At 40.5% G+C, this 26,959-nt stretch overlaps 2 protein-coding genes across 3 annotated transcripts in view; both read left to right on the plus strand.

Moving 5' to 3' along the window:
* Positions 1 to 110: 110 nt before the first annotated feature.
* txndc17 (thioredoxin domain containing 17) lies at positions 111 to 2,506 on the plus strand. Its single transcript, XM_044202851.1, has 4 exons — positions 111 to 363; positions 590 to 671; positions 1,689 to 1,764; positions 2,007 to 2,506. The coding sequence occupies exons 1-4, from the start codon at positions 219 to 221 to the stop codon at positions 2,073 to 2,075; spliced, it is 372 nt and encodes a 123-aa protein (XP_044058786.1). The 5' UTR covers positions 111 to 218; the 3' UTR covers positions 2,076 to 2,506.
* A 639-nt stretch (positions 2,507 to 3,145) lies between these two features.
* nxn (nucleoredoxin) overlaps positions 3,146 to 26,959 on the plus strand; it is a 57,147-nt gene continuing 33,333 nt past the window's right edge. The window contains exon 1 of one of the 2 annotated variants that reach the window (XM_044203116.1): positions 3,146 to 3,676. In XM_044203116.1, coding sequence (XP_044059051.1) covers positions 3,368 to 3,676 — 309 coding nt within the window. In that variant the 5' untranslated portion in view covers positions 3,146 to 3,367. The remainder of the gene's footprint in view (positions 3,677 to 26,959) is intronic. The other variant, XM_044203117.1, reaches the window with a different exon arrangement.

Genomic DNA, 26,959 nt, shown 5'->3' on the forward strand with positions numbered 1-26,959 from the left:
TCTATATATGTGAAATACTATAGAATACTTTTAATTCAAACAAAATAACTTCGCCTTGACAAAGGACCTTTTCAGGTGCACGGTCACTTTAAGAACTTTTGCATAGACCGGAAGTGGTACTGTCAAGTTTTGAGTATTTCTACCAGGTCCAGCGTTCAGAGGATCAGCATTTTTGATAACACTTGTTAGTGCATCTTCACATTAACTCAGTCTAAACGATGGCCCATTACGAAGAAGTAAATGTGCGTGGGTATGGGGAATTCTGTCAGGCTGTGTCTGAAAGAAAAGGAAAGGATATTTATGCTTATTTCTCTGGTGATAAAGACGCCCACGGAAAGAGCTGGTGTCCAGACTGTGTGAAAGGTAACTACATACCTGGAACTGCCATATGTAATATAGGTTGCTATAGATGCTTGTACTTTCATTTTGAGTAGACTTGATTGTAATATTTGGTCATGTAACCTCATGTAGCAAACATTTCATTGTTCTGGTAGTGAGATGGGTATACTGTTTTGCTTTTAAGAATCTTGATACTTTTAATGTATTTCACTTTCAGTCATTTTGAACAGTTTCTGTTCTTCCCTTTAAGCCGAGCCAGTTGTTAGAGGAGAGATGACTCATCTTCCTGAGGGCTCTGTCTTCATCTACTGTCAAGTTGGAGAAAGGGCCTAGTCAGTATTTTACTTGATTTAAATATTTTATGGCAAAAAATGTTTATCATCATTCAGTTATCTGTCATCATATCAGTCATTCAGATGAAGTGCTGTCACAAAGCCAGTTACAGATCAGAATCAGAAATACTTTATTGATCCCTGAGGGGAAACTCTTTTGTTACAGCAGCTCACCTTTACGTCAGTGCACACAGGAATAGAAGTACTAAGCAAAAAATATAGTACACTATAATAGAGGTCAGAAAATAAATTAAGTACCAAGTGGGTATAAGTATAAAATAAGTGTGAAGTACAAAGTGGGTCTACCGGTTGATGATAATAAAACGGTATAAGGTAATTGTGCATGAACTGTCAAGTTAAGTGTAGCTTATTAAGAGACAGAGGATATTGCACAGCAGTAACAGAGATATGAATAAATATCAATATTACAGTGAGAATAGTTGTAAACTATTACATTTCTAGACAGCCAGAAAGTCTTGTGCTACCAGAATGCTTAGGTGTATTGTACATTTAAGTAATCACATGTATACAACCCAAAGGAATGGTAGGCAATAGACCATATTGAGCTTTTAATAGTAGAGACAGAAGTATTTGTTTCAGAGCAACTTCATTATCTTTTCAAAGACTTATTTACAGCAATCTGTATCACATTTTGGCTATCTGCATGCAAACTGGCTGTAATGCTACCAAACATTTGATAGATTACTGTCTGTAAAAGAGAAAAGGGGATTTCTGTACAATTTTTAAATGGTATGCTGTGTATGATATAAATTAGAGCACCAAGTAATGCTTACTTCATAGACTTTTTAAATTAAGCTATTAATCATTTAGTCCCAAAAAATGTCAATGAGTTTCTGTTTATCAGCTCTGAACTTCTCTTTTACATCAGATTTTTTGCAAATTTCATGTTGGAAAGCTAAAAAAAAACCTCTTCTGCCTTTCCAAGTCTGCTCTTTCAAATGTGGTACCTGTAAATTATATCTACTGCCTAATAATCATTTCTTTTTCATGCTTCAGTTGGAAGGATCAAAGTAATGACTTCAAGAAGACACTGAAATTGAGTGGAGTTCCCACTCTGCTGCGATATGGCACAGTAAGAATAACTTGTATTTGCTTGACTATTTTATTGACATGGATTAGCCTAAAATGAATTGTACTATAAATGCTTTACAGAAAAATCCATAGAAATTAGATACCAAGAGACCAAATTTCATGTGATATTCAGTTTCTTATAAAATGTTACATATGAAAAAGCATAATCTTTTAATAATATTATAGTTAGAGGTCTAGGGAGTAAATGTACCTGTAATACACCCCCCTGTAATCCTGTTTCAGCCTCAGAAGTTGGTGGAGGATGAATGCTTCAAAGCAGAACTGGTGAGGATGATGTTCACTGAGGACTGAGGGATCCTACGCTGTTCACATCAGTCATAAGCACTCAAGATTTCTTCACTGTCAAAAAAGTCAATTTGACCACCATTCAGTTTCAGCGCTATTGATAACCATGCACAAGGTACATCTCCCACTGTAATTTGATGCAAATCAGCAGCTGTGTAAGTTTGCAACAAAAATAATGAGCATCCTTTTTTAGACACAGCTATTCACTGAATTCTGTACTGGAATATCTGCAAAGACAAACACGTAGAATGGATACTAATCATACTAATTTTGTGCAATCACTTGTTCCTGATTTGTAACGTGAGTTTGATAGATTTCTTCAAATGTAATGTTATTCTAACACTAGCTGATTATAAAAAATTCTTTTTAAACCATTTTTTAATGTGATTTTTGTTGCCTTGCAGTAAGACTCAAATAAAGTTACCCTTGATGTTGAACATTTGTGGCAGAAGAAAACGTTTCTTTGTAATGTGTTTCTTTGTAACCTCAATGAAGGCCACAAGCTAAAATGCAATAATCTCACAACAAAGGTTTTGGTTACCAAGTTTTTATTGGATAATTGCTGTTCTGGTAGGTGGACATTGGAACATTTGAACAAAGTGTTTTTCACCATTTAAGACTGTTTTAACCGTCTCCTTGCACTTTGCAAGTAGGTGAAGTGCCTAACATTTGTTGCAGCCCAGGCAGTTTCCTCTTGTGAAAACTAGGTGGCAGCACATCCGTAGGAATAGAGTGTGGTTACCCCAGCCTTATCTTTTTGAAATTTGCAGAATTTTATTTACAGTTGTCTAATGGAGCTTATTAAATGAACAAATCCCAAGTATTTAATAAAATATAATACGTTTTTTGAGGACAAATCTAGAATCCAGCTGCTTTTTAATCTGAAAATTAGACAAGTTTGAGGATACAAAACATATAAACTCTCACATCAAAAATAATTTAGCAGCCTTTGCTATTCTTAACACATCAAACATCCACAGAATACAGTGATAAAGAATCCTCTTTGTAACTAGAATGACCAGATGTCATGATTTTAGTGTATGCTTTGGGGGGCGAAAGAGCGCAACCGCTGTTGCAGTCAGAGCGATTAAAGCGGAGTGCATTCCTGCACAGCGCTCACACACCGGAGGACGAGCCGCGGTGAAACACAGACCGCAACGCCTCACAGGGGCTGGGAGCTCACCTAAAACCTCAAATTGGAGGTGGAGGAAGTGTTGGGTGTTGTCTGAACATAGCGGTTACATGTACAGCAGCCTCGGCTGAGGGTAACGTTGTGTGTAAGAGGACTGTACGCTGCGATGTCGGAGTTTCTGGTGAGTCTACTCGGGGAGCGGCTCGTCAACAGCGAGAAAGCCGAGGTGGACGTGCAGTCGTTGGGCGCCAAGCTCTCCCTGGTCGGGTTCTTCTTCGGATGCAGCCTGAACGCCCCGTGCAAGCAGTTCAACGGCAGCCTGTGCGAGTTTTACAGCCGGTTCAAAAAGACGTCTGAACATAAGGACAAATTGGAAATCGTCTTCATCTCGTCTGATCAGGACCAGAAACACTGGCAAGACTTTTTGCAGGAGATGCCATGGCCTGCGTTACCTTTCAAAGACAGACACAAAAAGGTAAGATGGTCTGTGGTGATGAAGGGGAACAATGCCAAATCAGTGCTTTTTCTCTGAAGAGGTTTAACTGGGTTTAGTGGGCTGGAAGTCACTGGAAAACCCCCTGTAAGCCATGTCTGCTTGTTCTGTCAGTGCACAGGTGGATATGCTTTAATTTTGGCCATGCAGTTGGTTTCCTTAACAGTTACATCATTAACCTATTTTTAGTCAGATTCCCTCAAATCTGACTTTAATCAGCTGGACTTCTGTCATCTTAAAATGAGTCTTTAAACCAAGTAAATCCAATTACTGATAAAACACACACATCTACAACTGTATGTGATATTAAATCACATTTAATAAAGCCAGTGGTTTAAAAAAAGCAGCCACTTGATTCCACATTCAACCAATGGAAAAATGAAAAGGACCTGTGAAATGTCATAAGTGTTCGCACAGAACAAAATATTAGAAATTTCACAAGAAATACATTTTCTAATCATGTTTCACACTTTTGATAATAACACTTCCCTGGCAGCCAGGGAAGGAACCATTTATCCTTTGACTTAATTTTATCAAGATAACCTAAATGTGGCTGGCCAGACATTCCTAACTTATTTAACTTAACTTAACATGAGAGGAAACCGAAAGAAAGACTTCATTTCCTTTTCTTTCTTTCCACTGACTAACATTTCTGTTCAATAGTTATTGGCACATACTATTTTAGCTAAACATCTCAGAGCACTGTCATTGTTGCATCTATCCTATTATCCACATTTCTGCATGTGTAGTCTGCTCAGTGAAGGCCTTTTATTTTGCCATCATCTCATCTATAGCTTTCAGTGGTTCCCTGATGGTGTCAACAGTGCAGTGCCTGGAGGATTTCTAGTTCACCACTTTGATTTCTCTCACTTATTAAGTACTTTTATATTTGTCTAATTTTTGGAAATCATGAGCCAGCTTGGATTTATTCTGTGATTATATATTTTGGACATTTAGTGTAAATATTTGTTTTTCAGTGGAAATAGACAAAGAAAATGGATCTTTTTGTTGTAGGATGTTACTATATTATTAAATTGCATCATTTATCTCCTTAATCTAATATTTTGATAAATGAGTTTTTGAAGACATTTTAATATTTAAGACAAATATTGCCAGTTTCTTTTGTTCATAACTAAAACTGCCACAAAAAACAGAAATCACTGACAAACATCTTGTGGATAAATTACTATTCTTTATGCAACATAAAAAAAAATACATATGGTTTCCTTTACCAGTAAGTGACATTTGCAGCTGCATAAACAGGAGGACAATGATACATATATTGCATGTGTGCTGCAGGATGTCAGTGGGCCATCCCAGCGTCCTGTTTGCAGCAGGTCTCTTTCTCTTTTTCTAAATCTAAATGTAATTGCAGATGAGGCTTATACAAAGATACTGTGGTCTGCTTTATTTGCATAGTGTCAATCATGCATGTCAGTGATTTGCTGATTTTGTTTGCAAAGTAAGATGCTGCTATGGATTTAAAATTGTCCAAATAATGGTAAAGAGGAAGACTGCTTACTTCTGAAGATTAGGCCTGATTATACTTTCAAGAGGAAATATTTGTTAGAAAATAATACTAAAAAAGATGGCAAATAAAGATAATTCTAACCTTACTTATGTCATACAATATGTGTATAAAACCATAATGGACTAAAATGTTTAGTAGCCTACATCTTGTCTTTAACTCTGTCTGTATTTTCTCAAAAAGGATGCATCTTTTTCAGTCTCACCACGTTGAGCCAGTTCACCCCTAACTGTTCTTTGTGTAGGTGAGGCATGACTTGGACTGCATCATTGTCTTGTAAATTCTTTCAAATTGCCAATGATTATTTCCGTTACACCTCATAATGAAGTCCAGGCATGAATAAGGCTGGGAGATGACAGGGGAGTGGGGGTTGTCTTGTTGCCTGGGGTGGAGCACATCCATCGCCACAGTGCAGTGTTATTGTGTCTAACTGCTTGTGGAAAATGTCTGTGGCATCAACATATCCATTGTTCAGGCTCTTGTCGGTGGTCTTCTATTGGCTGTCTCGGCCTTATGAGAATAGAGCAACACAGTTGTGTATCTGTGTTTTGCAGAGGCCTGCAGTTTTGGTTCAGCTTGGGCTTCATCCAACCTTCGGCCTGTTCTCTCTCACCATTATAACGCAGCAGTGAAAATTCATGTATCGGTCAGCAGCTTTAGTACAGTAACAGTATTTTAGAAATGTGACATCTCCAGAGGCATTCGGAGCCTGTCGGTACCCCTCATTATCCACTAGTTAATTCATGATTTATGCAAGTTGGCATTTAAATGTTCTTATAATGGTACAGCTATGTATGCTGGAATCTGTGCATTCATTCACACTGCAGCCTTTCTCCTGTCCAAATGGTTGGTGTTTATCTCCGGCAGACATGATATAATGTTTTTATTCATAATTCAGGTAGCTGATTTCCTTTTTTCCTCTAGATATTGTTGGATTAATTAGGTGTAAAGCTGCAATGATTAGTAGATCAACAGAAAATGAATCTGCAACTATTTTGATAATCAGTAGATTTTTCAAGCAAAAATGCCAAATATTTGCTTGTTTCAGCTTCTCAGATGTGAGGATTTGATACTTGATAGTAAATTGGATGTCTTTGGGTTTTGGACCATTGGTTGAAGTTTGGCTGTTGGAATTTATAATGGATATTGTTCAATATTTTCTGACATTATCTTTAGACAAAACAATGAATTGACTAATTGAAAAATAATCTGCAGTTTAATTGATAATGAAAATAATTATTAGTTGCAGACCTAATTAGTTGCCTGTTGTGTGGGGATTTATGTGTCTCGGTGAAACACAAGGTGGTCAACTCAGGGCAAAATGCACTAATTAAAATGTTTTGGTTATAATTAGATGTGTCTAAGCCAAGTGCGAGAATCATATTTTGAAAATCAGGAAGTGTGAAGTTAGCTGGTGATAGAATTGGACAACATAAAGTCTCTCATTTGGCTCTGAGTAGCAGAGGAAGTTAGACTGCTGAAGATGTCCTGGTATGTCTGAATGTGAAGGATCTACTGTATGTATGACTGCTGCTACAGACAGACCTAATTGATGCTGACCCAGTGGAGGGCCGTGTTGATGTTGTGGGTCTGCAGAGACTAAGTGACCCTCTCACCTCTCCTCTCAGGCTCTTTCTGACTGCAAGCTGAGCTCATCTCTTGAAGGATGCAATTTCTCTTCAATCGTGTCTTTCAGAGCCTCACCGCCCACCTAAGAATCTCCGACTGTACCTCCCTCCCTCCTCTGCCTTGTACTGACTTGGCTGTCTATCTATGACTGGAGGCTGTCCTCCTTTCTTTTTACTCAGGGGTTATCCAGGCCATCCTGTTGCAGGAAATGTTTGTTATTTAATCAAGAAGAGATAATAATTCTTGATTAAATACAGAGAGAAAAGAAAGTCTGGTGTTGTTTGCTTAAAGTTGAGGCCAATCTTTATTTTATTTGTCCTTGAAAAAAGGTGAAAACTATCAGTTAGTGTAATTGGCCTTTATATCTTGGTGCCAATGGATTTCATTTTGTTATTTGCATGTCGTGCATGTCTGACTGACTTTTTTTTTTTGTTTTTATGGAGGTTCCACATGGCTCAGTTATAGACTGCTTACTGGAGTGGAAAATGTCAGTAGTATGTCTAATTTGATATTCTCCATTCTTAAGGTGGTGTCACTCTTAAAGCAAGGACAGGCCATGAGGTCAGAGCATTGTTTCTGAACAGCATAGAGGATATGCACTAGTGTTTCTCTTGGGGGATCCTCGAATAGCACGTTCTCAGAGAGTGGACGTCTGCTTGTAGTTCAGGGACGGCCAGCTGTCTCTGTCTTGGCTTGCTGGCGCTGCCTTACATGGACTTGTGCAGCAGAGTTCCATGTAAATCAATTAAAGCCTTGGCCAACGCGACGTGAAAACCCAACTTGACCAAAGGGGGAGAACAAGCCGAGGTGCTGCCAGAGCAGTTCCTGCAGGAGTCTGAAGGGGGAGGATCACATCTCAGCGAGAGAAAGGCCTCTTGTTCAAGTCCTCCTGGTCGGCGATTCTGCTCTGTAGCCGTCCCCCAGAGGCAGGACGCCCGCTCACTCGGCTCGCAGCCAGGGGCTAAGGGCGCAAGGGGCTTCAGAGAGGGGCTAAGGAGCCTTTCATCAATATGTCACTGATCTGGTGAAAACTGCAGTGCACCCAACCTATCATAGCTCCTTGCCCTGTGACAGTGGAAATGACTTGAAAAGAGCCTGAACTGTGCTATCTGCAGGTGGTAATTCTCTCTTCTTGATCTGTCAGTGTGCGTTTGGTTTTTGTGGGCCTGTATCGTTAGATGTTTTCTGCTTTTGTTGTGTTCACTCACGCAGTGTGGGCTAATAACGTCAACAGACTGTGACATTTTTGAGGCTTCTGTGATGTGGCACATCTGTAATTGAGAGCTGTAGAGTTAATTGTAGGATTCAGAGAGGATGTATTCGTCACCAGTTTCTGCTCAGCCTGCCTGTTCTCCAGCTCATGGGAACAAACTTGTATGGTATCTTAACAGATGGTCTAATCATAATTCAAAGACAGTCGGAAGTAAAATTAATAGATCATCCTAAAAATATGCAGCATGCGTGAGATCCAGAAACTGTGACTTCCCCATAAGGATGATGAAAGTGAAAACTAAATCACTCAATGCAGTAGCCCTACATTGGACACCAACATACAGTAGATGAAAAAACAGAGCAAAGTCAACAAGAGTGGTCTAACATGGCCTACTCTATCAAATAAAGACGTGAACCTGAAACACTGGCACTTTCTTTTAGAGTCCTAACTCTGATCAAAGCACAGAGGGTTTAGTAAGTAGCCTATTATGAAGTTGGCTCTGGGACTAAATGGGAAAATAAGATAATCCTTACTTCAAGGCATTTGACCCTGGCAGATTAAATGACTAGTGAAACCCTAAAACGACCTGAACCTGAAACCACATGAACCTCAAGTTTCATGTGGTTTGAATACTTGTGGAGCTGTGATTTACAATTTTGAGGAATATCAAGTAAAAGAAAAAAGATGATTAACCCCCACAGTAATGTGTAAGCGGTACTTTATTCTATTTACTTGCAAACATTTAGAATATTTTTTTCTATACACTTTAATGACATGAACACAGATTATTGATATCTTCCTTTTTCAAGTTTCTAATTGCCAAACTAAACTGTGATGCAGGGGTTTTCTGGCTTAATGTGCAAAATGTATATGGTGGTACCCGACAACAATAAGGGCCTTTTTACTCCCCCAACGTGGCTCAAGTCAAAAATATTTAGGGGCGGTGCCTTAGATTTAGGCAAAGGAAGCTGTGTGTTGGCATAATACCTGTAACTAGATAGTCATTTTGTTTAAATGGCATATTATGACTTCTTTATTACTCAGCTAAAAGCACAGGACGTGCTACAGACATTCATCAAGCATTTATTTAATCAGGATTTGCATCTCTGCATTTTGCACATGAGGTATGATTGTGTGGGTTTATTTTTTTTAAAACAGCTAATTGGATGTTTGCAATGTTTTGTGTCAGCTCAACAGCCTCAACACTGGTTATAAATATGGATCACTTCAGCAACAGTATGTCATTTGTTTCTTACTAATGAACTAATAAGAGGAGAGGTGTTAGGCCTATATAATTTGGGTTTTGTGTTACGCTTACTTTTAAGTTTTGGTAAGCTGATGCTGTAGAAACTGTTACCTTGACTCTGGCTTGAAGTGTGCATGCCTTGCTGCAGTGCTGTAGTTTAATGTGACTCCATTGTCCTGCAGCTGTGAGGCCTTGTTGCTGTGCGCCATGTTTGACAAGAGCTTATGTAAAGAATGTGGGCAGACACCTGCTCCACTGAAGCCGTTCAGGGCCAGAGGGCATGGAAACAGTGTGTGTTTGTGAGGGCTCAGGATACTTGGCATTGCCAACTGTTACATCTCACACCACCAAGCTTGTGTTACTGTCTCCTTTCACTGCCCATTGTGTCCTCTTTACTGGGAGATCTGTAATATTATGAGAGGCGACAATAGAGATCTCATCAGAGAGTGAAGTTCAGAGGCTTAAGTTACCCAAGTGAAAGTTTAGGGAACAGTTGCGCTGTGTGTCTCTTAAAACCCATTCCCTCTTGCAACTCAATCTGTTTTTACTTCCGTTATCTACCCTTTAAAAGACAACACACAATAGCTGTAAGGCTGCGACCTCTGTCTGTGGTCCACAAACCACTGAAACGATACTCTGGGACTTTTCCTCTTTGTTCCTGTGCTCTCCAGCTGGACTTCTCCTGGACTATGTGTGGTTTTCAGTCAGGACTTTCCAAAGCAGAGTGACGTTAAAGATAATAGACATGGCTAATGTGTTCACCGCAGTGTCTGCAGTAGCTCTCGATGAGAACAACAGATGATTCATCTGCATGCGTACATTATCCCAAACCAGCCCAATTGTCACATACTTACCAGTCAAATCATCCAAACCAGGGCAGCACAAAGTTCAGCATGCCAATCGCTTGATATTAATTTTGGATTCTACTGATGACAGGAAAGCAGCTTAGACCAAGCTTCTTTCCATGGAAATAAGCAGATGGTTGTTATTTCATTTCATAAATCCACCATCATCTGCTATGTCTTTCTTTACTTTTTCTTTTTTTTTTTTATGCTACTGCTGCCATATCCGGGAGGTTTGTTCCTCCTTTTCTGAGCTGAGAACACTTCATGGACGGGTTGTTGTGCCTGGACCCTCCCCCACTCAATCCTCCGGTCTCTAATTGCCCCACACCGCAGCCCAGCAGCCCTTTCCAACATAATAACAGCACAGCCGCCCCAGGGGCATCCTGCCATCCAGAGCTGTCTTTCGTCTTCCTTTTGTTATCTCTCCTAGATTGAATGTTAGCTCTTTGTGATTGCCCAGTTTCCCCATCATCATCACCACTGATCGTATTTCTTAAGCTAAATGAAAAAGACACAATGATGGATACATGCTTTGGATTGTCGACACTCACTGCAAATGTTCATCTTTGTCTCTGACACTCGATGAAACCTATCTCTTTCAGGATATCTGGTCTATCAGTGTGTGGCAGTGTTGATTTGATGTAAATTTATTCATTGTATGACAATTTCTGGCGTGACAAGTTTCCCCTTGGACGATAACCCTTTCCCTTCCATGTGACCACCACCCTGCTCCCAGGATGGAAGCCCTGTTGTGTTTATGCAAGCTGTAAACCCCCCCCCTCACTGTGGTGTTTTCATCCAAGTGTAAGTGCTCCTGCAGCTCCTGCTCCTGTCTGAAAAGAAGCTCGCCATACAAAGAGACCCACTGTCTCAGCATGTAGCATGGCACACTGGCACCAGCCCCGCTATCTTGCCTACAGTTTAGCTGTTGCATGCAGCGAAGGGATTTTTATCTAGCAACTGACAAGCACACACTGACGTGCGGAAAAGGGTAGCTTAGTTTCTCAGAGTGCAAGGCTGTTTTCTGTAATGTTGCGTAACATGTTTTGGAGAAAAATAAACATCCAGTTCAGATTACAAATCAGTGTGATGCAAAAGTAATGGATAAACAGTTGAAATAGCTAAAAGTAATGGATAAACGGTTGAAGTTAGCTAAAATAAGCTAATAGATAAATGTTTGATAAAGTTAGCTGAAAGTAATGGATAAACTGTTGAAGTAGTTTCCTAAAAATAATGGATAAATAGTTGAAACTATATGAAAAAAAAATATTGTAACAAAATGTTATATAGTGTTACTGTAATGTTACAATATTGAATGTATTATTGTAACACTTTTCTGTAGTGTTAAACTAACATCCACTTGGATACATTAGTTAACTGCTGTGCTGCGATGTGAGGGTAGGACCAGTAGCTGTGTTTTATAAAGACAGAGGAAAAGGAGAAATGGTAGTCACTCCCTCAAGCTAAGAGTGCTTTATGTGGATGGAGAAATGTGCCACTCTGCTCCAGAGTGGCAGCGTCCAGCCCACATCTTCTAGGCATGAAAAAGATAGATATACTGTTAAGACACGAGGGCAATGCAGTGTATCTTATTTATTGTCTGTCACTGTAATCACAATGTGGGATTTTAATATTGTTGATTGATTTGAGAGACAACTTTTATGTGATTTTTTTTTCATACCTAAACATTTGTAATCTCATTTTATTTAAAAAAAAAATAAATAAATTCTTATCCTAGCCCAACAAGCACGACTGTGGGAAAAAGAAAGTAAATTAATTGATAGGGAAGAAGAGCTGATATCTTCGGTCTCGGGCTATAGTGGTCAAAATATCTCTCATGGAATAGTTTGACATTTTGGGAAATATGCTTATTTGCTTTCTTGCGAGAGTTAGAAAAGAAGATTGATATCACTGCACCATGTCTGTATGATAAATATGAAGCTATAACCAGCAGCTGGTTAGCTTAGCTTAGCACAAACTGGAAACGGGAAAGCATCTAGCCTTGCTCTGTCCAAAGGTAGCAAAACCCGCCTACCAGCACCTCTAAAGCTCACAAATTAACATGTTATATCTCGTAAGTTTAATCTGTACAAAAACCGAAGTGTAAAAATGATACAATGTGGGTTTTTTTGGGTGGTTATGTGACAGAGCTAAGCTAAGCTAACTGGCTGCTGTGTTTACCATACAGACATGAGAGTGGTATCGATCTTCTCATCTAACTCTTGGCAAGAAAGCAAAAATTTCCCAAAATGTTGAGCTATTCCTTTAATGGAATATTGACATTATACCTATGCAGTATACCTGGATAGTATATTCAACATGCCATGTCTCAACAGTGACATCCTATGACAACCTGTCAACATCGATCCCCAGTCACTCAGCAACGGAAAGACTGAAGATGTTCACTGAGCACCAGAGGAAAATGAACTGAATATTAAAATCCAGAAATAGCACTTTGTCACTGTCTTTTTGACAGTTGAAAGACGCTTGCACTCCAGCACCCAGTCTCCACTGGGAGATCAGGCCAAGTCACCCAGTCTTCTTTTTAATTTTAACTTGCTAGTTCACATATGCCTTTTTTCTTCTGGTTTGATTTAAAACAAAAAAAAGTGGGTAATGTTTCAACATTGCTGACCTCACATAATTCAGATTGGTTGGTTCTGATGGTTGATCCTAACTTTGCTCCTAGGCAGATGCTACATTTACAGTGAACTCTTAATCTCCTACAGGATAATGAGCCAGCTGGGGATATATCATATGTCTAATAAGGTCAGATGCCACCACAGACAGCCTCCCAGAAGAATCTTTTCCATAACATTAAATCAGCTCTTTCAATCTGTTTGGTGTAGCATGGCAGCAAGTTAAGAGTTTTAACAGTTGGTGACAGAACGAAGAATTATAAGTAGGCATCTTCACATGTACTTTTTGTCGGAGCTCAGCAACTCAGCGAGACTCAAGAATTGTGTAGCTAATTTAAAGCCTGTCCTTGCTAAGTTAGCACATTGCGTTAAGAAAAAGTGTAGAAAAATTGAGGGGAGTCTGGCTGAAGCAGATCTCATGGCCTGTAGTTTGCTCATTATTTTTGTAATAACCAGAGAGTCACTTGGAATCATTTCCATGTGCACCCAGCTCCTGCTCCTCCAGGAGATTGCACACAAACATGCATTCTTGAATTTGGATCATTTAATGTGTTTCTGTTTTGAATATCCAAAATCGTCTGCAGCCAGGTTCACTGAGTTTCCTGCCCTTGTGTTATTTGACACCACTGCAACAACATGTTCCCCACATAATTGCACATTATATCTACTTGGACAAATGGATATGTTGATATTCCCATTTGGTATCTGTCGTGGCGTGTGTGTGCACGCCCAAGTCACGTGATTCTTTAGAAGACATTTGTGAGCTATTACTCAAGGTCACTGGTGGGCAAGCTAATCTGGAAAACAAATAATGGTGCTGCAGTGTTGCCTATACATTGATTAATGCTGTTTTTATAAGTAACATTACATTAACAATATGAAGCTGGGCTTATTTCTTAACTGACTGCAAAATATTTACTGGCACTGAAAGCCTGTGGCGGAGTACAATAAGGTCACTGTCTTAATGGGTTACACAGGTGTAGAATGTCTTCCCTGCTTATGCCACTTACTATATGTAACGATTAGTGATTTTAGTGTTTGTTTTATGTGATTACAGCATCTTTCCAATTATTCTGATGACAAATTGTTTTTTTCTTTTTTTAAGAAAAATTTAGGCCATCCTGGATTAAATACTACTTCTGGGGGCGCTATATTCATACATTTCGTAAGTCTACAAAATGTGGCTTCAACAGTAACCTTTCCGGCATCTATGAAGTGAACGTCTGTCACTGTCGAGATGCAAACATTGTTACTTAATCCTGCATTAATTTATTCATCATTTTTTTGGTAATATTATCATGTAAAGATGACATGGCGAGGCGAAAATTAGAAAACAATTATGTATTTATGCATCCAGTGGACTTTGAGTCTGGCCACCTAATGAATGTGAGTCCAATATTCCTTCTCCCGTTTGCTCTTTTTTTGGTCTCCACCAACTCCTGAGGGAAATATGCATCTGTTTTTAGAAAACTAAAAATTCTGTCTTAACTTAAAACTCTGAGGCTGTTTTTAAAATCTACTCCAGACAGAACCCGCCTTTTTACAGAATGTAGTGAGTGTTGAAGTCCAGCTTGTTCAGCAGCAAGTAAAGTAAACAAGCACAGAACTTGACCTTGTTGCTGAGAAACACATGGAGTCTGTATAATATACAAGAGCAACAGGCCAGATGATGCACTGATGGCAGCCTGCTTGTGGGTATTGGCAATGTTGCTGGCTGTGATGGGGAAAAATTAGAGGGAAGACTCATGAAGGCTGGCTAACACTAACCATGACAGGAAGCAAAGGTGTCATGGGAGGTGCTGATATGAGTGAGAGGGATTCTCTTTCAACACCCAGTGAGTGAAGAAGTAGCCTTGGATTCATGCTATCAATGGGCCTGGAGTGTTTTCTGTCTTCTGGGGCTTGCTTATCCGTATATTTCTTTAGCTGTCACATCCCATTTTAAAATTATCTATGCTACGTCTTTGTTCGATTAAAAACCGCACCACATGCATTCCACACATTTTCCAACTCATGTAGTTGCACTAAGGAATGTGTTTGTCAGAAAAGGCTCACACAAATCATCAGAAACTTTTAGTGGTTGAGAGGGTGGGACCCCCTGCTGAGGCTGTGCTGTGGCTTAGCTCTGCCTCTGTGTTGGGGACTAATCGCTGTTTTGATTAGTCTTTTTTTACCCAATCTGTTTGCATGGAGCACGATCCCACGGCCATGTGCGATGAAAGGGTTTATCAGCTTAAGCCTGTTGTAAGGAGCACGAGAGGTCTCATCTTTTCACTGAGGAATGAGAGCAGCCCTCGGACACAAGTGTCCAGGCAATTAGAGACGCTGGGGCCTCAAAGAGAGATTACTGGCACACAGAGTCATGGCCGGCTTTCTTTCTTTCACTCTGTGTTGAGACGCATGATGATTGGTACTGTTTTCTCAAAGGGCAGTGGAGGAGGAGATAACCAAATGCATTGACGGGAACTATGCATTTCCTCTGGCAACTATATTAAGCACAAACTAAATTATAACTGCAGAAAGCGAACAAGCTTAAAGTGAGACCATTCCTGCTACTGTGACTTGTAGGATGTGAGGTGTTAAATTGAGTCAGGAGACTGTGTGAGTGTAGGCAAAATACTTAACCCTCCCTCTGCTCCACAGCTCACCAGTATGTCACTCGCCACCTGCTCATTTGACCACGCTGCTGGTTTTGGAAGCAGCAGGTGTGCTCTTTAAGTCCAATGGTAGCAGGTTCTGCTCTGACAACCCCGGTCTGTGACCGGTCAGTAAGCCTTCTTTTTCTAATGGTGGAATATAGACTACACTGAGCTCATTAAGTGTCTTTAGTGGAGCCGCATCAATAGCCAGCTGTTTGTGTGCGCACAGTCCCCCACTGAAACTTACAATGATGAACTGAAGCAGAAAAAAAACCCAGATGAAGGTTTCATGTCAGAAATGTCAATGTTTCTGCCAAGTCATATACCTATTCCCCTTTTCTCTCTTCATCTATCATAATTATGGTGTGCAGCAAGAGCCAGAGGTATGTACTGCTTTCAAAAGGGTGGGGAATAAAACTAAAGAATTAATGCTGCAAATGAAAATATGACTAGGTTTTTGTTCTGGTATGAATGAAACCAGACTCAAAGAGAAAGGTGAGACCCAAACCAGAAGGCACAGTTAGCTTTGATCTGTGCTTCCTTCTCAGAGTGCAACGAGTAGCTGATTGTAGCTGAAAACCCTCTATGTGGAATCATTTCTCTCCTGTGCGCACAGTTCGCTGTGTGGCCGAACCCCTTGAGAAACAAAGGCATCTTCATCGCTTCCCCTCAACGCTTTGTTGCTTCAGGTGTTGGCTGTCTGAGCAGTCGAAATGAACTGTAGATAGAAACCTTGTCTAAAGATATGTTTAAAAAGGGAAAAAAAATATTAGCCAGAACTTTCTGCAAGGCTGTCAGATTCTCACAGGTGCTTTATGAAACTCTGCTTTTCCTCAGTTGGACTTCTTTAAGCTTGAGAGGCTGAGGCAGTACAAGGAATCCTCTTAACTTTGTTGTGGTTAGAGAAAAAATCTGAGTAGGGATCTGCCAGTGGTGTGGAGATATGTTCATAATGTGTACTGTAATTACACTCTCTAATTACTGGCATCAGAGCAAAATCGCAAAATATCAAGGCAGCATTTGACATCACTCGTGTTAACAGGCTATTATACAGTATGTGTTTTTTTTTTTTTGTTTTTTTTTGTTGTTTTTTTTTTTTAAAGGTACAGCCATTCCCACAAGGCAGAATTGAAAGATTTTACAGTTTGAAGTACATGTATAATGCTTTGGGAATAAAGGTGGGGCTGAAGGGAAATATAGCTGACTGTACATTATCTTGCTTTCCAGGCCTCCTTTTTTAACATGTTCTTCCTTTATCCAATCTCAGAAAGTGAAAGCAGAGCCAAGTTAAATATCTGGCGTGGCCTCAAAGCTCCAAATATTTCCGCAGAAAGCAGAGTGGTTTATGTACGTTCATGGATAGAGATAACAGATTGCATGACTTTTGTGACTGGTTAGTTGCCAGTTTTGAGAAATGTGTGTACCACACACTGCCCTGGAATATTAGGTAATAATACACCAGGGTTTCTCAAGTGGTACCTTTTTGAACTTGAGTCTTCTGGCATCAGAGTAGTGGCGTGAATCTTTAGGAAAAGGAACAAAAGCTGTGCTGCTGAAGGTATACGCTGAATATCTTAAGTCCTTTGTCTACAATAGAAAAACACAAGTATCTCTGTGAAACACACTAGTTCTTGCAGGTGTGTCCTACTATTTGGTCAGATTTTCTTGTGGTTCGGTTGAATAGCTTTCAATTCTATTTCTTGCTTTACAGCCTCCTGTTGAGGGCGGTCTTTTTCTGCTCTTGCTTTATCCATTCAGCTTTCCTTCCGTTGTGAGACCCTTGAGTTATTTTGGCCTTGAAACCTGCTGTCTTAAAATCATCTTTTAATAAGGTTGCCTTCTCTTCCTTGATGATTCCTGTTTTACAGTATTTCCCACAGGACATCAGAATAAGCCAGAGGAGTCGGAGGCAACCCTGCAACCTTTTTCCTAGCTGAAAGACAGCAATGAAAAGAGGGGAGGAAATGGTGCATTTTCAATGATCTGCACCATCTTTGATCTTCAAATTGCAGCCATTACGTGTCATAATATTCCATGTAAAATTCTGAGATTACCATGCTTTTGATGTTCATTCAGACTTGGCTTTGATATCGCCATGCTGTGATTATGAATGTAACTTCTGATTTTGTGCAGCATTTATGCCATACAATAACACTACTGCTACTCAACAACCAGATCACACTTCTTTATCTGAATGGAAATCTGTTCCAGTCACAGTGCGTTTGTATAGATGCCAGAGGGAAATATGCTGGTGGTTTTGGGGTTTAGTGATGCAGGCGACGGTTAATACAGTTTGTGTACTTGGCACTAAGTTAACAGGCTTAGAGACAAGAAACAAGAGCGAGGCTTCAACCACGATCCTGGGCATGGTTTTGTGTTTGCCAGTGGTGAAGTGCGAGCAGCTGAAGGAGGATGCCAGCATGAGGACTGAAATAATGACTGCAGTATGCTAGCTTAGTCAACACTGTACAACTGCAGCTGTTTCCTTTGCTGTTGAAAGAATTTCAAAAGATGTAATGTAGCTTCAAGAATTTGCTGGACTGTGGTGCCATTTTGGAAAGTAAATACATCTTAAAGTTTAATGGTCACAGGTTGTGACACGGAGTGGGAACTGACACTTAAGTGTGGACAGGACCCCTCCGAAAATTTATTATCAACCTGGTGGGCTTGGACACACACCTGCTCACACCGTTTCGCTATGTTGTTTTTGACTCCACCCCTGCAGCAGTGTCCTCTTCCCACCAACACAAAAGAGAGCAGGATGAGCAAACTGGGTCAGGTTTCTTCCTATTTATGCCATGTATGTGTTGATAATACTCTCTTCAGTGGTCTTTAAATGGTTGGATGTTTTGTTTCTTTTTCTAAGAGGCGCAGAGGTGGATACAGCTCCCAAGGAGCTGCAGCTTTTAAAGGTCCAGTATGTAACATTTAGGAGGAGCTATTGGCAGAAATGGAATATAATATTTAGAAGTCATATGTGTGTAATCACCTGAAAATAAGAATCGTTGTGTTTTCATTATCTTAGAATAAGCCCTTTTATATCTACAGAGGGAGCAGGTCCCCTTCCACGGAGGTCGCCATGTTGCACCGCCATGTTTCTACAGTAGCCCAGAATGGACAAACCATACACTGGCTCTAGATAGATCTAGATTCGTGTTTTTCGCGGGGCACCGTAGTTTCTCCTACACGCTTGGAAGGGCAGGGTGAGGCGAGCGGTATTCAAATGGTTGCAAACTGCAATTTCACTGCTAAATGCCACTAAATCCTGCACACTGGACCTTTTTAAATTATTATCAATCCTTCAAGCCCCTGAAATCTTAATGGCAGAAAAAGTAGGATTTTCCTAAAAAACAATATATAGACAAAAATAATCCCTCTCAATGACCCACTAGAAGTGTATGGCAGTGTCTGTATGTGAAGATACCCTGCCCTCTGTAGGTATTTTCTTCTGTAGGTAGTTTCTTCTTATTTTGCTGTGGCCGTGATGTTTCTGGGCGCCAGCCTTTTGGGCAGTGGTGTGTAGCCCCCAGCCAATAACAGTGTGCAGGCTGTGAGGTCAGAACTCTATAAAAATGTAGCGAGCAGGTTACATCGCTGTCTCCGTCCCTCTCCTCTGCTCTCTGTCTGTGTCATAGATGTATCTCCAGCGTTGGCACAGCGCTAAAACAAAGTGTGGAGATAGATCGGGTCTGAGCTGCACACACACGCAGAGCAGAGAGCAGCAGACAGGATGAAGCTGGCTCCTTCCCACAGGGTTGTGCGAAGGTGTGGGCGATTTTTATTTGTGCTTTAGAACATAACCGCCGTGAAACAATCAGAACATAACGTTTTATTTCTCTGATTCACTGCTTTGTTCTTGCTAACACCACTCCCTCTCTTCATTCATTCTCTAGCTCTCTCTCTCTCTCTCTCACTCTGAGCTGGGGAGGAGGGGCCAACTTTGTATCGTGTGTATACAAACAGCAACCGACAAATCCTACTTATTCTGCCTTTAAGTATTTCTCCATCACATAAATATAACTGGCTTAATAAGCAACCATCCAGTTAAAGTTTGTGGGAATAAAAATATCCTCAGTTAATATTAAGAGCTCAGATAACCTGCTTAATCAGGACTGTATGGATGTGGTTTGATCATATCTGATTGACAATGGCCTGGCAACAAAAGCAAACAACCCCACACCTGTCATCACATTTCCACTCAAATTGGTGCATGGAAGTATGTGACGTCCCCTTTTTCCACCTGAGCCCAGACAACTTCATACCAGTGAGAAAAGCTCAAGAAATCAGCACAGACAGAAATCTCTCATGCGAAATAGTCAAACTTAGCTTCGGCAGAAAAGTGTGTTCATATTAGACCCCCCAAGCTGATTGAGAAAGTATGTTTTCAGGGCCTTAATGTGTATTAACAACATAATTTTATTCTCTTTTGTCACAAATTGGTAGTGTTTTAATACCAGCACACAATCATCGTTCATGGCCCCAGCTCAAGGTCTTTTTGATAATTGCATTTACAGACATGGTGGGTTTTGCCTCTCAGCAACATCCTCCTGCCCAGCCATTTCCCAGATGAGCAGCACTCTGTCATCTCAGCCTGCCAAACGCAGCCGCTGAAAAGTGGAAACACTCCAACAGGCAATCGCTTTGGTCAGAATTATGCTAAACAGGCAGTTCACTCGAATACTGCATTGCTCCCATGATATGTATATTTTTTATGCTCAACACATTTTGTGGATTGCCCATCTTCATAAATTCTTCCGTGCACAGATGGAGATGTGAACATTAAAGTAATTTCAGTGATTATGAGCGAGGAGTGTGCATTATTGTGCAGACCTGTATCTCACGGTTTCGAGTTTGTTTCCAGAGTGTGTGCTTCTCTTCCTGCACACTTTCTCAGGCCCCAACAATAGCCCCCTCGTCGCTGGCCCCTCGTAATCCTCTTTAACCACCCACCCCCCCACCCCCGAACCTTTTCCTCTCTCCAAACTCCTTCAATAGGCCAGGCACCCCACTGTGTTGTCAACATCAACCAATCATGTTGAGAGCTGCCGCAAATTTAAATGTTTGGAAATACTGCAAAGCTGCTTATATGGAAGTTAAATACTTTGACTTTAAAATCTTGAATCCTTTAACATATTTAACTGAAACTAAATGTGAACACTAAATGATGCTGAATTATAGATAAAAGGAGTGTCAGTGTGTGCCATTTTTGCTGTTTCACATTATTATTTTATTTGTGCACCTTGATGGCAGTTGGCACATTCAACAGCAGATCAAGGCATAACTATAGCTCCACTCTCTCCCAGTGTTTTTTGTTGTTGTTTGTATGGGTTTTTTTGTCTTACAGCAGCAGGATGGGCATCACTGTAGGCTCCACTTCAGGATGCAGTGTGTTTGTCATGCATTGTTTATCATCTGCTTTGTTATCACTCTCTGTTCAACATGGAATCTCGACACAGAGACCACAGAGACCCAAAGGATGCTGAGAGAAAGAAAAAGAGGAATACAATGAGTTGAAATGCTTTGTTGTTGTAGAGTCTCTCTTTTTTTTCTTGTCCTAAAAATCAATGCAGGTTTCTTTTTGCACAGTATGTATTCCATCTGCATTTGCGTGACTGAACAGAGTTACTCTGACATGGATATTTATTGGCAGTAGAGAAGCACTTAAGGTTAAACATCTCAATGTAGTTGCATCTTGTATCACACAGGGGGGCCTGTGGATCTTTTCTTTTTCCTTCCAAATGAGCAGATCTCTTCTCCAGTTGTAACTCTCCCCTGTTTTATTGTTGAAGAGATTCTTTCAGCTTGATTAAAAATGTAATTATTCACCCATTTATCCCTTTATGCATCAAACTGCCTTTTTTCTTCAATGGAATGGCAAGTGACGGGTGATAATTGCAGATCAAGGCTATGCGCTGGGGAGGCTGGGGGGCTGGCACTCGGTCTCAGGCTTTGGTGGCTGCCCCTGGACCGCTGATGTGCTGCTCGTGGTGGGAACTCCAAAACGGTGCTGCTTATGAAGTCATCCCCTGCTTGCAGAGGCGCTGGCAGTTTGCCCTGTGCCAACTGTACAAGGGCTGCTCTTTTCATTTTAGCCCTCACTGAGGGATTCTTGCCCTCTGCCCTGGGCTGCAACAAGCATCGTTGTCACTCAAGTTGAGTGAAAGCAAGCGCTGGAGGAGGGCCTAAAAGGCAGTGACACTCCAGAAATCCACTTCAAACAAACAATTAGTGCATGCTGATACATGGGGCTAATAGCCTTTTATGGGTATACTTAGAGGCAGCCTTGCTGTTGAGATGGTATTAATTATTAGGGATTAGGGTCCTGCAAGTGAAAGCCATTTAGCTTTTTCAGGTGACGCATAAGAACTAGTTTCTGTGTGTGGATATGTGTGTGGATATAGTAGTGGAATGTGAACCCTGTTCTTCCTGAGTACTGGAGCGGTGCCTCATCAGCTCCCACAATGCTGCTCAATATATGCAAAGCCGTCTCTTGACGGGGCTTGTTAAGCATCAATACTACACTCCTGCTCCAGAGATTTATTTTAGTATGGGCCATTACTGTTAATAAAGTCCCCCGCTCAACCGACTGCTCACTACCTATGTGATTTCAGTATCCTTAAAGGAGACGGCTGCAAAGGTAGATAACTAAACTTTCCCATTTCTCGTTACAACTAAACAATCCAGCATTGTCACAATTACGATCAGTCCATAAACTGCTGTGGGATGATGGAGATAACATGGAATGTCTCATTTCATCATTCAGCAGAAGGAAACATGAAACATGTTTTTGCGAAAGAACACAAACAGTAATAAATACGCATTAATCCAGGACATCCATATTTATCTTCATTACTATCTTTTGTTTTGGTGTTTAGTACCTTCTTTGGCTGCAGAGGTTATTATAGCCCTCCAGAATCAGCAGTTAGCCAGAAACAAAAACAGCATTTTTAATTAATTTAATGTAGACATCAACGGATTGGCATTTATCTAAATATGAATAATTAATGTTTTTCTGTGCATATGACCATGCAATGTTATTTTTTCATATAAAGAATACAGTACTGATGATTTAAGCATAGCATCATATAGAAATACAGAAAACAGTAGCTGTTTGTCTTCTACTTCCACCGATCTCTTCAAAGTATCTTTTTTTTTTCCCCCACCAGGCAGAGATATCATTAGTACAATGAAAGGGATCTTTGACCAGGAAATCTGCTTTATTTTTCACTCCTCTAAAGCCCGGCTCTCTGCTGCTCATCATGGCTTAATGGCACACAACGCTGCAGCAATTAAGCAGCTGTTTGGAATTAATCAAATAAACCTCCCGATGCCTTTTTCTAGATGTTAGGTTTTCCCAGCAAAAGCAGACACAGATGTTTTGCTGTATAGGGTGCTTTTAGGTTATCCCAATTAGTAAAACAGTCTGTGATTTTAAACTGATCTTTGCCTGCAACACTTTTTCTTTTCTGGTGTCCAGTGGCTGTGCTAAGAGGTTCATGTTGGACATAACACCCCACAGACAGAGGTTTAAAGGTTAAGATATGTATAAAAGTGAGCATCTTGTCCACAGCATTTTGTCCCTAAATCATGTTAACTGCTCCTGTTTTATTTTGACTCGGAGTGTACACTCTGTGGACAAAGTGCTACAGCTCTAGAGGATGGATGCAGCTGTAGAGGATAGATGCTCTCATAACAGATAAAACTCTGTTATTGCAATGTGACTGACACAGGAAATCATCTTCTGGCTGCAGATCTCTGTTGCTAAGGGACCAGGCTGGTGGGCTTCTAATGGCCGAGTGGACCCTGAGCAATCATGGGCTATTACTTCACTTAATCATTAAGATCTAAAGAAGGGAGGGGCGATGCACTGTGAATTCATTAAAGTGTTGAAGCACGAGATGAGCTGTAGTTATAGAGACATAAGAAAAAATTGAGAGAGCGTGAAAGACATGGAGTCATTATGAGCCAAGTGCTCATGTTTGGAGTAGCAATTAGCAGTTATTGGATTTCTGAAGACCAATATCAAATGGACTGTGGAACAAAATTAATTCTAAAAGCAGCATTGCATCATGTCCCTTTTGTCTTCATATTCCACAGTAATTCCATGTAGGCCGGAGTGTTTTTTGTGTTTGTTTTTGTTGTATGATGTATGAAAATTGCTGACTGAATCTCCTTGTGGAAACAGTAAGGCAATTCAGGATGTTTGTGAGCTCATTAAAAATGAAAAAATGGCAGCATTGTCAGGTCCGTCATTTCACAGGAGAGAAATGCGTTGGAGGGAAAAAGAAAGTGTCCCATACAAAAGTCCAATCTGGGCTGAACCAGTCCAAACTGGTCCATTTGCTGCTCACTTTGCTGGACCACCTAGACCATTGGCTACACAAGTGAACATTGTATTCCTCTGAGCAAAAGATCATGTAGCAGAACCGCTTTCAGAATAATTTCTTGCCAGAGACAAAAGGACTAATCAACTAAAAACTGAATACAACGTTAAGACTCCTAATTGCCTCTCAAATGATCATGACTAGTAATTATAAAGTAAGATAATGGTCCAAAGCTATACATCTCGACAACTACTGGCCAGATTGCCAAAAGGTGTGGATATTCTTGGTCTCCAGATGATGAGTTTGATGATCACTTGATCTTTTGTCTGGCACCACTGTCAGGTCAAAATTTTCCCTTGATTAAACATTTTGGTACATGAAAGGGTATCTCAAAAAAACGAATGCCAAAACTTACCTGACATTTGCTGTGGTTGTTCATGGTCCCCAGACAAGGAATACCAAACTGAAACCTTGTCCCTTCACATAGTGTCAACATCTGGTCCAAACATTCTACCTGAACATGCAATCAGATGTGTAGATGGTGATAAAACTTGACAAACACATTCATGCGCTCCAGAAGGTGAACCTTTCAGCTTTTGTCTTGGGCTACCCTCAAGCCAAAAGGTCAACTTTACACACAAGAAAGTGAATCTTTGCCTTGAAATTTCTCTTTTTTTCACCCTTAATTTTATTGTTCCTTGAGGTCCTCCTCTTGGGCCAATCTCAATAAAGACTTACTTAATGTGGTGTGATGCAAACCAAAGTTCTGCCCTATTCGTTTGTCTGTGATGTGAGTGAATCCCCTCTCAAATAATTTTGGAAAGACAGGTGACTCAGGACTGATCAGCCATGTGAGGAAAAAGGGAGGGGTCAAAACTTGAACATTTGTAACTTAATGCAAATTAGGATGAAGTTTACCTGGAAGCTCTGGAGCAATTTGCCAAAATACTGACAAGAAAAGGTGATAGAGCAGCGGGTCGGGAAGTTCAGCCTTTACATGTGAGGATAAATGTGTGTGAAGGATAAGATTATTATTGTAGTTTCTGGAATCCCTCTTCTGTATTTCATTTGCCTCCAAGAATACAGATGCAAACAAAACTGAAGTGCTGGTTGGCACAAAATCATCTTATTTACAGTGTTGAAGTGTTCAAACGCCCACAGTGATAAGCGAGAAGTGACGGAGGTGATGTCGCCTGATTTGTTCGGTTCCAGTTAGGCTGAACTTTACTCTCTGCTTACTAAGGCAGTAAACCTAGCAAATCATAAGTATTCTTTGTGCTACCAAACATATATATATATATATTGAGGGGTGTAATGTCTAAATTAGAGCCTCTATGAGCCACTACTGAGCCTTTTTTGATTTTTAGTCTCATCTCATATTATTTATTTTATTTTTTATGGTAACTTGGTAACTACATGGGTTTTGTTTGTTTTTACTGAGTACATTCATGATGGTGTACTTCAGGCATGCCTCAAGGTGCATATTACAGTTATCACAATGATACAGTAAAAATAATGTGAAGATTGTTATTGTCAGGACCTTGGGGCCATTTCCTTTACATATCTTGTTCTAGCCACCCCAGGAGAGTCAGTGTGAATTCAAGCTGTTTTAAAGTGGGCTGTTATGGTATAGGGGTAAATGAAATAGCAGGAAATGTTTCAGGTCCATAAATTTTGAGGTGAGCAGGAGTGGCATGCAGCAGCAAAGAGCAAGCTGTGCGGTCTGCTCATGGTAGGTTATGTCAGAAATTATAAATATTATAACTCGTTTCTAGCCCGGCCATTGCAGTCAGTCATGTAAAATAGCAACCGCCAAGATCTTGACCAGTTGTTCTGTTGTCTCAACAAACGTGAGTGAGCACATAAACAATGAGCAAAGAGAGCCGGTCGTGCAGCAGACTCCCATATGGACTCCCTATTTGTAAGAACTGCTGTTTATATCTCAGAGCTCTCAGCTCAGATATCGTCATACTTTTTATTTTGTCCATTTAGACTGTTTAGTTTTCCAGCTGCGTACAAGCAGAAGATGTGAAGTCAGAGCCATAATTGAGTGCTATGCTGCAGAGTTTGTTCTGAGTAAAACAGAATTGATTTCATGCCTGATGCCTGTTAATTAGCATGTAGCTCATTGTCTGCTCTCGCTGAAACATGCTTCATCCAATATGAGCAAACCTACATTCTGCACTCAGATTTAGCGAGTAGTATAGGTTAGGGAATGGAACCACTTACAAACAGTGTGCTCTGTAGGCCACCACATACACTGTGTGTTTGACAGACCACAGTTTCCTGGTTGGTATTTGGCAGCAATCAGAGCAAAACATGAGCTACATGGGTTTTGATCCAAAGCCCTAAAGCCCAGTGACAACAAAATGACTGCAGGCAAAGACGGAATATATTAAGATCCAGATGAGTGAGGTAGAGCTAAAGCTGTAATTTGTCTGAGATTGAGAGTGACATTACAGGTTACACCTCTAGATATCGCCCAGGGCTACATAAAGACCCTAAGCCTTGAAAAGCAGCTTCACTGTGGCGATCTCTCCACTTGCCCATTGTGCGACTGTAACGCTGCCGCCACGCCGCCATGTTCCACCACCCCAAGGCACAATGAGTACTGGTCATCAGTGTGTACGGATGTCGGTTTCGCTTGTGTCTGGCAGGATGTGTGTATATTCTAGGAAGCACTCCGTCCGGTTCCTGCTCGTATGCATTACACCGAGTGCCACTCACAGGCCGGAGGAAGCAGGCAGAAATCTGTAGGTTCGCTCAATCCTGTTAATGTGGAACAGCATTTAATTAGATCCGCTCTACATCGAGCAGCTGCATCTGTGTCTGCAAAATAACGACACTCTGCATGACGCTAAACACTGACATTAAGGCGCAGATCGCTTTGAATGAACCTGTAAAAGTGAAAAAATGGACTACAGCAACCACACAATGGCTGTGAGTGTAAAGAACATTTAAAGACAACTTTATTTTGCAGTGTGATGGTCTCCCTGGTGAACAACATAATGTAATCTTGACATCCCTTAAGTGATCTTAAAATGACAGATTAGGGCTGCAGTGATTGTTCAAAGTAGTCCAAATAGTCACTGATTAATTTTCTGTTGATCAACTAACCGATTAATTGACTCATCGTTTCAGCTCTAGTCCAAACTTGCAAAGATAACCACTTTAGAATAATTTATGACAGAAAGAAGCAACA

The sequence above is a fragment of the Siniperca chuatsi genome, linkage group LG7, assembly GCF_020085105.1.
Source record: "Siniperca chuatsi isolate FFG_IHB_CAS linkage group LG7, ASM2008510v1, whole genome shotgun sequence".
Lineage (NCBI taxonomy): Eukaryota > Metazoa > Chordata > Actinopteri > Centrarchiformes > Sinipercidae > Siniperca > Siniperca chuatsi.